This window comes from Clupea harengus, chromosome 10, assembly GCF_900700415.2.
Source record: "Clupea harengus chromosome 10, Ch_v2.0.2, whole genome shotgun sequence".
NCBI classification, from domain to species: Eukaryota; Metazoa; Chordata; class Actinopteri; order Clupeiformes; family Clupeidae; genus Clupea; species Clupea harengus.
This window is the reverse complement of record NC_045161.1, coordinates 10,322,488-10,339,277: the sequence shown is the minus strand read 5'-3', so window position 1 is coordinate 10,339,277 and position 16,790 is coordinate 10,322,488. Positions and strand designations below refer to the sequence as shown.

General features: G+C 43.0%; 2 protein-coding genes and 1 pseudogene across 3 annotated transcripts; 1 reads left to right on the top strand and 2 right to left on the bottom strand.

Annotated features, from left to right (window-relative positions):
- Positions 1 to 1,432: 1,432 nt before the first annotated feature.
- On the top strand, positions 1,433 to 5,107 carry LOC116222163 (chemokine XC receptor 1-like). The gene is made up of 2 exons (XM_031575328.2): positions 1,433 to 1,526; positions 3,156 to 5,107. Exon 2 carries the CDS (start codon positions 3,176 to 3,178, stop codon positions 4,178 to 4,180), a length of 1,005 nt encoding a protein of 334 aa, XP_031431188.1. The 5' UTR covers positions 1,433 to 1,526; positions 3,156 to 3,175; the 3' UTR covers positions 4,181 to 5,107.
- A 1,307-nt stretch (positions 5,108 to 6,414) lies between these two features.
- On the bottom strand, positions 6,415 to 9,567 carry LOC105907096 (annotated as a pseudogene).
- Positions 9,568 to 11,306: 1,739 nt separating this feature from the next.
- Positions 11,307 to 15,120, bottom strand: LOC105907098 (neoverrucotoxin subunit beta-like). 2 transcript variants are annotated; one of them, XM_031575317.1, is made up of 3 exons: positions 14,869 to 15,120; positions 14,381 to 14,487; positions 11,307 to 14,025 (listed from the first exon to the last, which is right to left on the bottom strand). In XM_031575317.1, the coding sequence occupies exons 2-3, from the start codon at positions 14,469 to 14,471 to the stop codon at positions 12,284 to 12,286; spliced, it is 1,833 nt and encodes a 610-aa protein (XP_031431177.1). In that variant the 5' UTR covers positions 14,472 to 14,487; positions 14,869 to 15,120; the 3' UTR covers positions 11,307 to 12,283. The 2 variants fall into 2 exon arrangements, with proteins under 2 accessions (XP_031431177.1, XP_031431176.1); XM_031575316.1 differs by having other exon boundaries at positions 14,381 to 14,471.
- Positions 15,121 to 16,790: the final 1,670 nt, after the last annotated feature.

The following is a 16,790-nucleotide window of genomic DNA, read 5'->3' as shown; positions in this document are numbered from 1 at the left end:
CAGTGGAAATCTGTACTTTGGTCCGATGAGTCCAAATTTGAGATTTTTGGTTCCACCCGCCGTGTCTTTGTAAGACGCAGAAAAGGTGAGCGGATGGTTTCTACATATGTGGTTCCCACCATGAAGCATGGAAGAGGAGGTGTGGGGGTGCTTTGCTGGTGACACTTGGTGATTTATTCAAAATTCAAGGCATGCTTAACCAGCATGGCTACCACAGCGAAATGCCATCCCATCTGGTTTGCGCTTAGTGGGAGCAGCATTTGTATTTCAACAGGACAATGACTCCAAACACACCTCCAGGCTATGTAAGGGCTATTTGACCAAAAAGCAGAGTGATGGAGTGCTGCGTCAGATGACCTGGCCTCCACAATCACCCAACCTAAACCCAATTGAGATAGTCTGGGATGAGTTGGACCGCAGAGTGAAGGCAAAGCAGCAAACAAGTGCTCAGCCCCTCTGGGAACTCCTTCAAGACTGTTGGAAAACCATTCCAGGTGGCTACCTCATGAAGCTAATTGAAAGAATGCCAAGAGTGTGCAAAGCTGAAATCAAAGCAAAAGGTGGCTACTTTGAAGAATCTAAAATATATAACATATTCTGGTTTGTTGAGCATTTTTTTTGTTTAATACATAATTCCATATGTGTTCCTTCATAGTTTGGATGTCTTCAATATTAAGCTGCAATTTAAAAAAAAATTAAGAAAAACCTTTGAATGAGAAGGTATGCATCTTCATCAGTCACAAGATATCAACCATACCAAACGTATCCTAGCCTCCAGGCCTCCTTGGTGATCAGGGTTGTAACTAAGAAAAGTAGTATGTAGAACGCAATTGGATCTGTTTGAGTCTCAAGTGGCAAGCAATTAATCATACCACAGCTGTTTCCACCAGCACTAGGTATACACCCCCAATGCACCATGTATCAGCTATACATTTCCTGCTTTAAAATTACTTTTAGTCGCAACGTTTTCCTTACAATCGTAAGGGGAGAGGTGATGTGCATACTTCACCAAGTTCTTTGTCTGAAATGTACGCTGCCTGATCTAAAGCTTTATGTTTTCATACCGGACATGAGGTTACCAGAATAACTGCATATTGGTGTTATGAAACTAAACGGAGTGGCGTCGCCAAATCAAATCATAAGTGCGTCTACGACAATATGATATTTCAACGTGAAGTGCAAAGTATGTCATGCATCACAAACAAGGCAACAGACACAAACTTGCATCTATATTTGTGTTATATTTATTAAGGTGAGTACACAGTTAATTTGGTGTGATAGGCTGCACTATAGATTAAGATTTAAGGGGAAAAAAAACTGACATACAGCCTCGAACCAATTACCCATCAGCATTTTGCTAATTCAGTTCCGTATTAATGGAAGGGGGAAGAGAAAGACTATAGCGAATCATGTCAGTTTAAAGTGGACAGGCACCTGAAAAAAGCATATTTTACGGATGAAGTAAGGAAACAAAGGCGAGAGAACAACTATAATTTCTTCAGTATAGTATTTTCGTGAAAACTAAGGTGAGATAATTATTAATAATCGTTACACCATACTATTCTAATGCAAAAGCATATTATTCTTTAATATATGTATGTAAGCTTAGTTTTTGCACAACTGAGATAACTGCTGCCCACGAAATAACAATGCAATTAACAAAATGTGAGAGGGAGTGATTTGGATAACTGCAGCAAATAGTGTGGGATTCTGTTGAAGTTTTGGAAATATTTAGGTCAATCCCTGAATCAATGAATGTGAATGAAAACTATGCGCTAGATCTGGAGTGGGGTTATTTCAGTTGAACAAAATCAAGTGCAGGCTTAGGCTACAACAACTGTAAAAGCGGTCCATTAAAAATAGACAAAGGAGATATTGAGGGCGAAAGAGAAAAGGAACTGTAATTTATATCGTTTCTATAAGAAGACCTGGCCATATATGTATATAGATATACACGTGTGTGTGTGTGTGTGTGTGTGTGTGTGTGTGTGTATAGCCAGCCTACATGATATCATGTCTACAGAAGAATTGCTTTCACAAAAGGAAAAACTGAAGACCTTATGTTGTCATTACAATTTATAATCTCATACCAACTGTAATATCTGTTGTGACTGTTTGTCACACGGTGCACACAGTAGCCCAAGGTGAAAGTTGAGAAATTACGTATTGACGGCAGTTGGAAAAACCCCGGTGAATAAACCATCACGGAGTAAAGTCGGTCGTCAGCCTGAGTTTATACTAAAGCATATAAGTTAAGTTTATGTATGCCAGAGGGCAAAACATTACACCAACAAGATTTCTTTTCTTAAGGTTGTTGGGGGGCATCCTGTGATTAAGTGGGTAATGCGACAGAGAGCCAAGCAGGGTTTTGGAAAAAGTTGTTGTTGAAAGTTTTTCAGTAAACTAAAACACCTTTATGCAGTCTGATCCCAAGGCTTATAACAGAGTTGGTTAGGCTGCCTGTTTTTTTTTCCCACAAGGGGACAGTAAAATCACTTTGAAAAGGGATGGTTGGGAGCGAAGTGAGCGCAAAAGGAGCTAAGAAGTTGTGCGGTTAGGATGGAAGTGTATGGATACCACTCATAGCTAGCATGCTGTTTAAATTGTGATATCAATATAAATATAGACACTTGATATAACAGGGGCAATGGCTCACACCTGATGTAATCCACCCTTATTTTCTTCTTGGTTTTAGACAGTGGGAATTGTAATGTACTTGAGTAATGTAGATTGTAATATTATTAGTAAGCTATGCCAACCCTGATGTTCTTGGGATTGTTCAGGTGGAGAGTGCATCCAACTTGCATAATGTTTTGCTCCCTTCCTTTTTGAGCAGCTATACCAGTATAGTAACTTCTATAGGTTGTAACAACCAAGCTAACCCATATGCTAACAGGTACCTTTCAGAGGCTATGTAATCAGGTTTGGGGCAAAGCTGTAGGCAGTATGGAGGCAGTAGGCCCACCGGTACCATTGTACATTATCTCATCATAATTAGATATTTTCTCATAATTATGAGATTTCGACCTCATAATTATGAAATATTTCCTCGTAAGATAGTAAGTCATTATTATGAGAGACTATGCAGTGTGTTTCTGTACATATCATTCCCATTTTGTCTGTATATAACTACTGATTTTTCGGTCTTGTTGTAGGCTGAGCCCTTTCAGGAACAATGGCGACAAATATGCCATCTTATTACGAATATGATGAAGACTATTCTAGCGATGACTGCAGCAAGGAAGATGTGATTGCCTTTGGTTCCATTGCCACTCCGATTATCTTCTGTCTTGTGATAATCCTCAGCCTCTTCGGGAATCTATTGGTGCTTGTGATCCTGATCAAATACGAGAATCTCAAATCCATTACCAACCGCTTTATCTTTAATTTGGCTCTGTCGGATCTTATGTTCACCCTCGGTTTACCTTTCTGGGCATTCTATCATCATATGCATGAATGGACACTTGGAGATACGACCTGTAAGGTGGTCAATTTTGTTTTTTATGCTGGATTTTACAGTAGCGTCTTGTTTTTGACGATGATGACACTACAAAGGTACAGGGCAGTAGTGTATCCCTTGTCTGACCGTGGTGAAAATCGCACACATTTCGCACTTGCTTTGACACTCCTAGTATGGGCACTCAGCGTGGTAGCGGCCATGCCTGCAACATTGCACAACAAAGTTCAAACGCACAACAACAAGTCTCACTGCCAGTATGATGACATAAATTGGAAAAAGGCAGCAGCATATCAACAAAATATATTTTTCTTTATTGCTTTTGGAATTATGTGTTTTTGTTACTCCAGGATACTCCAGACTGTCCTAAAATCCCCATCAAGTAAGAAAATTAGGACGGTGAAACTTATTTTTGTCATTGTGGTTGTGTTTTTGGTAGGTTGGGCGCCATACAACATTGTTATATTCCTAAAGTCTTTGTCTGACCAGAATCCTTTTAATGACTGTGATGTGAGCATCAGACTGGATTATGCCTTCTACTCGTGTCGGCTAATAGCCTTCTCGCACTGTTGCCTTAATCCCGTGTTCTACGCCTTCGTTGGAGTGAAGTTTCGAAAGCACCTGAAAGTGATCATTCATAAGATCTCGCCACCACCTCAGGCAAGCTTGGAGTCCCAGCGCACAAGGATGGTAGCTTTGCCATCGCAGGGGTCTATGTACTGATTGCTTTGCCCTGCCCTGCCCTCATTCATTCACCCACACCAGACTCTGATGATTTAACAAGGACTTACTGGAGCTGGTATTTTCTACAGTGTAACTATTAATATACTGTATAATGCCTTTGAGTAGGCCTACAGTGAAGGATGCTTCTATAGTCACTTGAGGTACACATTTGCTGTTGAAAGACCAAGTCTCATTTGCATAGTACAAATAGGACCCAGTGCAGTTCGAGCGAACTAGGCCCACGTAACAGCGGCAATTGTGGTTTGTGGGGGCAGATGTTTTTCTTCATTTTTATTCAAGAACAATCAGATCTGATCTTTATAACAGAAAATTGAAACTGAATTGAAAATGTCTTGGTAAAACACCTGAATATTTCCATCGTATATAAAATGAAAAGGGGCAGCATGTTCCCACTCTTTGTAGATGACAGTATCAGCCCACACAAAGACAAAAGAAACAAAACAGCCTGAACTGGAATCTGAAAAATGTAAACATAATCTGAATAATAACAGATCGGTACTTTGTGGCCTACTAAGACTGTGCTTTGAATTCACCTGCAATCTAAAAGTGACAGTGATGTATAACACTGCTTTTATGTATTTTCGCTTATTTCAACTGAGAAGTAAAACAATGACCAGATTTTGTGAAACTGTGAACCATTTTACAATACAAGATAACTGTCAATATCACCTGATAAGTCTGTTTAGGCCTAGTGGCACATCATATTCCTCATTATGCTTTCTTTAAAAAAAATGGAGCACTCTGAAGATCATCTTTTTCCTACTGACACTGCACTGCAGTTTGTGAATTCTGTGCTAACAAAATGGAAGTTAGTTTAACACCTAGGTTCATTCTAGCAGGAAGAGGAAGTGTTATAGTGTCTGTATAAACTATCAAATATTAAACTATGGGATGAGTTGATAGTGATGTATCTCATGGGTAATACTGAGCAACATATTCAAATGAATCCTGAATGTTAAAGGATGGCTTTTGTCTGTGAAACTCTGTTTCTTCTCAGTATAACACATCAAGTAGATTATATGCAACATGACTGTGACGTGACTGTGTCATGACTGTGACATGTTGAAAATCTGCTGCTCTGCATGCTGCTGTAACATGGAATCATATCACAACACCTCCATTACGTTGTATAATAATATCATGTATCATTGTCAGTATATCTTATATTTCCTAATGAAATTGTCTATAAATTATATGTTTAGGAATTGACATCCACATGGGGAAATTACACACCAGAATAGGTTTATTGCAGCTCTGTTTTGAATAACTGAATACATATGTTAAGGTTTAAAAAGCACCAGTGGTCAAAGGTTCCACTTTGTGTATTACAACAATAACGTCAGAGGCAGAAGTGAAGAAGGTAACAGGAACTGAAATGTAGAGCAGAACTGTGCGAGTGTAAATAGCTTCTACAGTAAATGTATAAAGAGTGCAGCGAGAATTTTCACTGGGCCATATATGAAATCTAAACATGATTAGTTTACAATTCATGTCCACATACTAGAAATGCACTCCACACAGATCAAAGGTCAAATAATTATAAATTTGTATTTGACCAAATGAGAGAACAAGCAAACAAAGTAAAACAACCTAATGACAGAAGGAAACCATACAAATAGGCAGTTAATACACCCTGGTGGACACATAGAGAAGTTCCTCATTTGTAGCCCGTAAAACATGGCAACCCTATTCACAGTGGCCTGCACTTAAACTCGGCAATGCAGATATTCATTTAAGTTTATTTTTAAATCTCTCTGAGTTGCAAAATATATCTAGACTCCTTTCTGCAAATTATAAAGTAAATGGTCTTCAGGGTAACAATTCAACACATAAACATTGTAATTGCATTTAAATTGCTTTGGATTAAACTATGTGCTGAATGTAACTACAAAATATGAATACTGACTCTAGTGTGTGAGTGTTTTTCTGAGTGAATTGGAAGCGACTGGGAAAGGCGTTTTTTCTCTATCCCCCTCATCTTGTCATCAGCATCCCTTTTTAAATCAGAGCTGCCCATTCTCACCTGGCTCTATCTCTGACTGCAGTACAGTTTCTCCATCCTTTACCAGTCCATACTTGAGTCTACAGTCTGTGCTCTAAACTGATTTCCACATGTTATGTTGTCAATAATAATAAACAACAACAATAATAATAATTAAATTAGTATTATTATTGTTGTTATTATTATTATTTGATCAAAAGTTGTAATAGAACTAATTAAAATACCCTTTTGTTTGGAACTGGGTCACTTTGCCGGACAGACCCACCAGAACATCAGTGACAGCCCTGTACCTGAACAAGTACGTCCTGCGTTGGTTCAGGTCTGAGAATGTCCATGTGTTGGGCATGCCCTGGGTCTCCGTGCTGGTCCACTTGATGTGCTGTCGTGGACCTGGCGGTTCGTCGGGATTCCCTTCCCTCTCCGCAAGCTCCAGTCGGTAGCGCACCGCCCCGGCCGGTGGCTTGGGCAGCCGGAGGGTGACGGTGCTGCGCTGCAGATCCGTCACAACGGCAGGCTCGGGGGCATCCAGGCTCAGTGGGAGTATGCGGACCCCCCTGTGGAAGAGGTGGATGTCGGCCCCAGGTCGTGAGGCATCGGCTAGGGCGCAGGTGATAGAGCGCACCCCTTCTCCACGGTTGGCCTCCATTAGCTCTGTGAAGATGCGGAGCTGTTCGCGCATCACCTTGGAGATTTTGTTGCAGCAGAACCACGGCTTCTGCCCGGGCCCGTCCACTGCCGCGGACTCCGGGACGGGCTCATGGTGGTGGTTCAGGTAGACCCTGAGCTGCTCCAGGTAAGGCTCGTCGCGGTCCACCGAGGTGAAGGAGAAGGAGATGACCGTCTCCTTCTGTGGATCCAGACAGAACTCCTCCAACTGCTGGGCCGAGCACACAGTGGTCATGCTGCTGAGGCTGCGCACATACAGCCCCAGCACCTTGGCCTCTGAGGATTTGTCGTTCAGCCAGTTCTGCAACCGTTGCCTGCTAAACGGTGACGCCAGGTGGGCATGTAGGGCCTCCTCCAGGGCGCTCTCCTCCTGCTCCCCTCCACGCACGGCCCGCAGCAGCTCGGCCAGCTTGCGGCGGAACGAAACCGTGTATTGGCGCAGCAGCTCCTGGACTTTTGTAAGCCGTTCCTGAACGTGGCCTAGCTGGCTCAGGAGTGGGTCCTGCAGCAGGTCTGCACACTGCTTCAGTGCAGTGCCCAGGCCCTCCACGGCTGACTCCACTTCCGAGACGCTCATGCTGCGGATCATGTGCTCCAGGCGGGCGGCGCGGGGCTCCAGGGTGGCCAGCGGCAGCAGCCAGACGCGGATGGGAATGGCCATCTCGCCCTTCTCCCCCAGCATGGTGGGCAGCTCCTTGTACACCTGCACGGCCTCCTCGAAGTTGGTGGGCATCTTCTTGAGCTGGTAGTCGCCGTAGAAGGTGCAGGTGAAGGTCTTCAGTTCTTCCTTTTCATTGGCGGTGAACTTGGCCCCAGCCCCGTCCCAGTCGACAGACAGCGCGGGCATCTTCCGCAGCACCCCCTGCAGCTTGGCGTCCATCTTGCGCTTGGCCTCAGTCGATTGTGTCTGCTTGTCGAACACGAAGAAGGCCTGGGCGCCATAGAGCACTGCCACTACCACGTGTGTGGCAGACTTCTGCTCGAAGACCTGCGGGTACTTTACCTGGCCCAGGTGTGTCATGGTGAGCTGCTCGAAGCGCACGGTCTGGCCATACTGCAGGGTGATGCGGCTCTGCAGCAGGGAGCTCGTCTGGTCCTTCAGGTACTGGGCCGAACCGCACACCTCCACCAGGCCGCCCAGAACACTGGCCTTCAGAGAGGAGCTTATATCCAGCTACTTGGTCTTCTCGCTGATGCTGTCCGAAGTGCTGATGTTGAAGGAGGTGTTTGGTTTGATGTGAGTGTCCAGGTCTTTCTTCAGGGCAACCGAGTCCCACAGAGTGACCCCTAGTATATTGATTTAGGGAAGGAATAACAAGTAATGAAGACCTTATTGAAAATGCTTTAGTACGTCATAATAAAAGCTTTGAAGTACATTGCACCTGCTCAGCATTCCTGAGACAAAACATTACTGTTTACCAAGTGATTTGCACAGGCATTATGCAAGCTTTCACCAAACACACAATTCAGAGAGAAATATAATATAGAGTATATTTTCTTTCGCATGTCAACTTTGCTTCTACTTCTATTGTCTCAACCCTGTTGTCAAGAGGATGTTCTACTGTTTCTATGACGTTCAGGGTTAACTGCCTCTCTTAATTCTAGCAGCATCATGCTGCTCTGCAGAGATAAGAGATTCTACATGCAAGCTCAAAGGCGCTTACTCACCGGGGATGTAGGAGTCATTCCGGCAGTCATAAAGCATCCCAGCGTACAGGGGCCGACCCAGAGCTGCCATCTCAATCCACTGACGGTCCATCTGTTAAACCAGCAGGCTTTTTAAAAGGGTGTTAATGAAAAAGAGCTCAGACACATAGATCGAATCAGGTCTGGCTCTGATCTTTGTGATGCCAGTGCAGTTTAAGTGGCTGGAGGAGACAGGGAACTGAAGCAGAATAGTTGGTATGGTTCTCTTATGGCACAAACTTTGGAATAGTATCTAAACTTTCACCTTTTCACATACTGTTCACATTTGACAGAGAATGAAATCATTTGTCACATTTTCAGATATATCAAAGGTTGTTCATATTATCATCCAGTCAGCATATTTATTCAATCATAATAAATTAAACTTAGATTAAACAGAGAGCTATGACAGCACTAATATAACCGTGTCATTGTCAAGGAACAATGAAAGGTAAACATTTATTCAAAATTAATTGATTACATTTTTTCCCAGTGCTTCTAAATGCAACCAAATGCAGCAAAGATTTCCAGGAATGCATGGGAAGATCTGGGAACAGTTTAAAAAAAATACACACACAAAAAATCTATCATTGTAAATCTAAAACATATTTTTCTTGTTGACCAATCTAGGTAAGTTGTGTCTTGTCTATACTGTCTGTTTCTTTGTTGTTTGTAAATTACAGTACTGCACCTTCTTTTGATTATTCTTGCTCAAAGATAGTCAACCTCGTTTTAGCAGGTTGTCCCTTTAGGAGTGGAAATACGCAGTCAACACAGTGTGTACCAGAAGTACAATAGACCAACAAAGTCTAAAAAAAACATTTCCTCTGAATATATATTCACAGTTACAAGAAGTCACAGTGAGACAGCAAATGTATTTCCTAGTGTTAAGCTCCTCTGATTCTTTGCGCAACTGCAGAAAATGTTCTTTTGTATGCTTGCACTGTTCAAAGCTACTCTGAGGAAGACGGCATTCACAAAGTTTCTTGTTTTTCAGTCTGATTACTTGTGCTAATGTAGATTCTCTGAAGAAACAAAATATCTCTGAGACTCTCCTGGTCTCTGTAATCAGGAAATAAAATTAATTAAAAATGTACTTTAAATAGATGCATTAACCAGTCATGAAGCTTTCAAAGAACAGGCATCTCTGTCTCTCACTGCTCCTTCTGCGTTTGTGGGCAGTGGGGTCTGGTCACCACCAGAGGGCAATACTGCTGAAAACAAATGTTTGGTTTATCACATTAATTGGGTTAGTTTACAAATAAGAATTGCAAAGATGTATAAGCCTGTCATGAAGATGTTTACAGCAAGTTCATTTTCCCTGCTAATAAAAACAAGACACGCAATACCATGACATTCTAATACCAGAATGAGCTACTTATTATAAATATAGAATAATTCAGAAGTTTCAAAAGCATCTGAAAGTGATCATTCATAAGATCTCGCCACCACCTCAGGCAAGCTTGGAGTCTCAGCGCACAAGGATGGTAGCTTTGCCATCGCAGGGGTCTATGTACTGATTGCTGTGCCCTGCCCTCATTCATTCACCCACACCAGACTCTGATGATTTAACAAGGATTTACTGGAGCTGGTATTTTCTACAGTGTAACTATTAATATACTGTATAATGCCTTTGAGTAGGCCTACAGTGAAGGATGCTTCTATAGTCACTTGAGGTACACATTTGCTGTTGAAAGACCAAGTCTCATTTGCATAGTACAAATAGGACCCAGTGCAGTTCGAGCGAACTAGGCCCACGTAACAGCTGCCATTGTGGTTTGTGGGGGCAGATGTTTTTCTTCATTTTTATTCAAGAACAATCAGATCTGATCTTTATAACAGAAAATTGAAACTGAATTGAAAATGTCTTGGTAAAACACCTGAATATTTCCATCGTATATAAAATGAAAAGGGGCAGCATGTTCCCGCTCTTTGTTGATGACAGTATCAGCCCACACAAAGACAAAAGAAACAAAACAGCCTGAACTGGAATCTGAAAAATTTAAACATAATCTGAATAATAACAGATCGGTACTTTGTGGCCTACTAAGACTGTGCTTTGAATTCACCTGCAATCTAAAAGTGACAGTGATGTATAACACTGCTTTTATGTATTTTCGCTTATTTCAACTGAGAAATAAAACAATGACCAGATTTTGTGAAACTGTGAACCATTTTACAATACAAGATAACTGTCAATATCACCTGATAAGTCTGTTTAGGCCTAGTGGCACATCATATCCCTCATTATGCTTTCTTTAAAAAAAATGGAGCACTCTGAAGATCATCTTTTTCCTACTGACACTGCACTGCAGTTTGTGAATTCTGTGCTAACAAAATGGAAGTTAGTTTAACACCTAGGTTCACTCTAGCAGGAAGAGGAAGTGTTATAGTGTCTGTATAAACTATCAAATATTAAACTATGGGATGAGTTGAGAGTGATGTATCTCATGGGTAATACTGAGCAACATATCCAAATGAATCCCGAATGTTAAAGGATGGCTTTTGTCTGTTTCTTCTCAGTATAACACATCAAGTAGATTATATGCAACATAACTCTGACGTTACTGTGTCATGACTGTGACATGTTGGAAATCTGCTGCCCTGCATGCTGCTGTAACATGGAATCATGTCAAAACAACTCCATTACATTGTATGATAATATCATGTATCATTGTCAGTATATCTTATATTTCCTAATGAAATTGTCTATAAATTATATGTTTAGGAATTGACATCCACATGGGGAAATTACACACCAGAATAGGTTTATTGCAGCTCTGTTTTGAATAACTGAATACATATGTAAAGGTTTAAAAAGCACCAGTGGTCAAAGGTTCCACTTTGTGTATTACCACAATAATGTCAGAGGCAGAACTGAAGAAGGTAACAGGAACTGAAATGTAGAGCAGAACTGTGCGAGTGTAAATAGCTTCTTCAGTAAATGTATAAAGAGTGCAGCGAGAATTTTCACTGGGCCATATATGAAATCTAAACATGAGTCGTTTACAATTAATGTCGACATAGTAGAAATGCACTCCACACAGATCAAAGGTCAAATAAATATACATTTCTATTTGACCAAATGAGAGAACAAGCAAACAAAGAAAAACAACCTAATGACAGAAGGAAACCATACAAATAGGCAGTTAATACACCCTGGTGGACACATAGAGAAGTTCCTCATTTGTAGCCCGTAAAACATGGTAACCCTATTCACAGTGGCCTGCACTTAAACTCGGCAATGCAGATATTCATTTAAGTTTATTTTTCAATCTCTCTGAGTTGCAAAATATATCTAGACTCCTTTCTGCAAATTATAAAGTAAATGGTCTTCAGGGTAACAATTCAACACATAAACATTGTAATTGCATTTAAATTGCTTTGGATTAAACTATGTGCTGAATGTAACTACAAAATATGAATACTGACTCTAGTGTGTGAGTGTTTTTCTGAGTGAATTGGAAGCGACTGGGAAAGGCGGTTTTTCTCTATCCCCCTCATCTTGTCATCAGCATCCCTTTTTAAATCAGAGCTGCCCATTCTCACCTGGCTCTATCTCTGACTGCAGTACAGTTTATCAGTCCATACTACTTGAGTCTTCAATCTGTGCTCTAAACTGATTTCCACATGTTATGTTGTCAATAATAATAAACAACAACAATAATAATAATTAAATTAGTATTATTGTTGTTATTATTATTATTTGATCAAAAGTTGTAATAGAACTAATTAAAATACCCTTTTGTTTGGAACTGGGTCACTTTGCTGGACAGACCCACCAGAACATCAGTGACAGCCCTGTACCTGAACAAGTACGTCCTGCGTTGGTTCAGGTCTGAGAATGTCCATGTGTTGGGCATGCCCTGGGTCTCCGTGCTGGTCCACTTGATGTGCTGTCGTGGACCTGGCGGTTCGTCGGGATTCCCTTCCCTCTCCGCAAGCTCCAGTCGGTAGCGCACCGCCCCGGCCGGTGGCTTGGGCAGCCGGAGGGTGACGGTGCTGCGCTGCAGATCCGTCACAACGGCAGGCTCGGGGGCATCCAGGCTCAGTGGGAGTATGCGGACCCCCCTGTGGAAGAGGTGGATGTCGGCCCCAGGTCGTGAGGCATCAGCTAGGGCGCAGGTGATAGAGCGCACCCCTTCTCCACGGTTGGCCTCCATTAGCTCTGTGAAGATGCGGAGCTGTTCGCGCATCACCTTCGAGATTTTGTTGCAGCAGAACCACGGCTTCTGCCCGGGCCCGTCCACTGCCGCGGACTCCGGGACGGGCTCATGGTGGTGGTTCAGGTAGACCCTGAGCTGCTCCAGGTAAGGCTCGTCGCGGTCCACCGAGGTGAAGGAGAAGGAGATGACCGTCTCCTTCTGTGGATCCAGACAGAACTCCTCCAACTGCTGGGCCGAGCACACAGTGGTCATGCTGCTGAGGCTGCGCACATACAGCCCCAGCACCTTGGCCTCTGAGGATTTGTCGTTCAGCCAGTTCTGCAACCGTTGCCTGCTAAACGGTGACGCCAGGTGGGCATGTAGGGCCTCCTCCAGGGCGCTCTCCTCCTGCTCCCCTCCACGCACGGCCCGCAGCAGCTCGGCCAGCTTGCGGCGGAACGAAACCGTGTATTGGCGCAGCAGCTCCTGGACTTTTGTAAGCCGTTCCTGAACGTGGCCTAGCTGGCTCAGGAGTGGGTCCTGCAGCAGGTCTGCACACTGCTTCAGTGCAGTGCCCAGGCCCTCCACGGCTGACTCCACTTCCGAGACGCTCATGCTGCGGATCATGTGCTCCAGGCGGGCGGCGCGGGGCTCCAGGGTGGCCAGCGGCAGCAGCCAGACGCGGATGGGAATGGCCATCTCGCCCTTCTCCCCCAGCATGGTGGGCAGCTCCTTGTACACCTGCACGGCCTCCTCGAAGTTGGTGGGCATCTTCTTGAGCTGGTAGTCGCCGTAGAAGGTGCAGGTGAAGGTCTTCAGCTCTTCCTTTTCATTGGCGGTGAACTTGGCCCCAGCCCCGTCCCAGTCGACAGACAGCGCGGGCATCTTCCGCAGCACCCCCTGCAGCTTGGCGTCCATCTTGCGCTTGGCCTCAGTCGATTGTGTCTGCTTGTCGAACACGAAGAAGGCCTGGGCGCCATAGAGCACTGCCACCACCACGTGTGTGGCAGACTTCTGCTCGAAGACCTGCGGGTACTTTACCTGGCCCAGGTGTGTCATGGTGAGCTGCTCGAAGCGCACGGTCTGGCCATACTGCAGGGTGATCCGGCTCTGCAGCAGGGAGCTCGTCTGGTCCTTCAGGTACTGGGCCGAACCGCACACCTCCACCAGGCCGCCCAGAACACTGGCCTTCAGAGAGGAGCTTATATCCAGCTGCTTGGTCTTCTCGCTGATGCTGTCCGAAGTGCTGATGTTGAAGGAGGTGTTTGGTTTGATGTGAGTGTCCAGGTCTTTCTTCAGGGCAACCGAGTCCCACAGAGTGACCCCTAGTATATTGATTTAGGGAAGGAATAACAAGTAATGAAGACCTTATTGAAAATTCTTTAGTACGTCATAATAAAAGCTTTGAAGTACATTGCACCTGCTCAGCATTCCTGAGGCAAAACATTACTGTTTACCAAGTGATTTGCACAGGCATTATGCAAGCTTTCACCAAACACACAATTCAGAGAGAAATATAATATAGAGTATATTTTCTTTCGGATGTCAACCCTGGTGTCAAGAGGATATTCTACTGTTTCAATGACGTTCAGGGTTAACTGCCTCTCTTAATTCTAGCAGCATCATGCTGCTCTGCAGAGATAAGATATTCTACATGCAAGCTCAAAGGCGCTTACTCACCGGGGATGTAGGAATCATTCCGGCAGTCATAAAGCATCCCAGCGTACAGGGGCCGACCCAGAGCTGCCATCTCAATCCACTGATGGTCCATCTGTTAAACCAGCAGGCTTTTTAAAAGGGTGTTTATGAAAAAGAGCTCAGACACATAGACCGAATCAGGTCTGGCTCTGAACTTTGTGAGGCCAGTGCAGTTTAAGTGGCTGGAGGAGACAGGGAACTGAAGCAGAATAGTTGGTATGGTTCTCTTATGGTCTATACTTGGCACAAACTTTGGAATAGTATCTAAACTTTCACCTTTTCACCTACAGTTCACATTTAACAGAGAATTAAATCATTTGTCACATTTTCAGATATATCGAAGGTTGTTCATATTATCATCCAGTCAGCATATTTATTCAATCATAATAAATAAACTTAGATTAAACAGAGAGCTATGACCGCACTAATAAAACCTTTTTCTTTGTTGTTTGTAAATTACAGTACTGCACCTTCTTTTGATTATTCTTGCTCAAAGATAGTCGACCTCGTTTTAGCAGGTTGTCCCTTTAGGAGTGGAAATACGCAGTCAACACAGTGTGTACCAGAAGTACATGTAGACCAACAAAGTCTAAAAAAACATTTCCTCTGAATATATATTCACAGTTACAAGAAGTCACAGTGAGACAGCAAATGTATTTCCTAGTGTTAAGCTCCTCTGATTCTTTGCGCAACTGCAGAAAATGTTATTTTATATTATTGCACTGTTCAAAGCTTCTCTGAGGAAGATGGAATTCACAAAGCTTCTTGTTTTCCAGTCTGATTACCTGTGCTAATGTAGATTCTCTGAAGAAACTAAATATCTCTGAGACTCTCCTGCTCTTTAATCAGGAAATGAAATGAATAAAAAATTAATAGATGCATTAACCAGTCACAAAGCTTTCAAAGAACAGGACATCCCTGTCTCTCACTGTTTCTTCTGCGTTTTTGGACAGTGGGGTCTGGTCACCACCAGAGTGCAATACTGCTGAAAACAAATGTTTGGTACCTCACAGTAATTGGTTTTGTTTACAATTAAGAATGGCAAAGATATATAAGCCTGTCATGAAGATGTTTACAGCAAGTTCATTTTTCCTGCTAATAAAAACGAGACATGCAATACCATGACAGGCTTTGCTTTATCATACCAGAATTAACTAATTATTATAAATATAGAATAATATTCAAAGTCCCACGAGAAACATGTTGTTGTTAATAACACACAGGCTTTTTATTCAGTTTCAGTTCTTGAAAGTGGCACCAACCGTTAAAAGGAATAATTTGCCTGCCTGCATGATGTGGACTTGACCTTCAATGTTTTATGAGACTGTAAGTTCCAACAAATGTGTCATGTACAGTGCCCTCCACAATTATTGGCACCCTTAGTGAATATGAGCAAAACAGGCTATGAAAAAATATGTCTTTGCTGTTTATCCTCTTGGTCTTTCACTCAAAATATTCACAAAAATCTTTTCATTGAAGTAAAATTATGAGGTGACAGGCCAAATTCCATTAGTCATTCATCACTATGGGAAAGACCCAAGAACACAGTGACGATGTGAAACAAAAAGTTGTTGAGCTGCACAAATCAAGAAATGGACACAAGAAAATCTCTAAACAGTTGAAAATACTCATTTCCACTATCATGGAAATAATGAAGAAGTTTAAAGCGACAGGAGATGTTAAGAATCAGCCTGGAAGAGGATGTGTGTGTACATTGACCTCACGCACCGTGAGGAGGATGGTTCGACTGGCAAAAGCATCTCCAAGGATCACAGCTGGAGAATTGCAGACGCCACCTACATCACCACAAGTTGTTTTGGAGGGTTGCCAGAAAAAAGCCTCTGCTGTCAATCAACAACAAACTAAAGTGCCTACAGTTTGCCAAATGTAAGTCAGACTTTCAATAGGACCGAGTTATATGGTCAGATGAGACCAAAATAAAGCTTTTTGGCAACAAACATCAAAGGTCGGTTTGGCGTAGACAGAAAGATAGCCATGCAGAAAAGCACCTCGTACCCACTGTGATGGTGGCGGATCTTTGATCTTGTGGGGCTGTTTTTCTTACAAAGGCCCTGGACATCTTGTTAGGATACATGGTATCATGGACTCCATCAAATACCAGCAGATATTAAATGAAAACCTAACAGCCCCCTCCAGTAAGCTTAAAATGGGCCGTGGTTGGACCTTCCAGCAGGACAATGATCCGAAGCACACCTCAAAATCAACACAAAAATGGTTCACCGACCGCAGAATAAAGGTTTTGCCATGGCCATCACAGTCCCCCGACCTAAACCCTATAGAAACTCTGTGGGATGAGCTGAAGCCGAGTCTACAAGCGTTGACCTCAGAATCTGAAGGATCTGGAGAGATACTGTATGTAGGAATGGTCTCA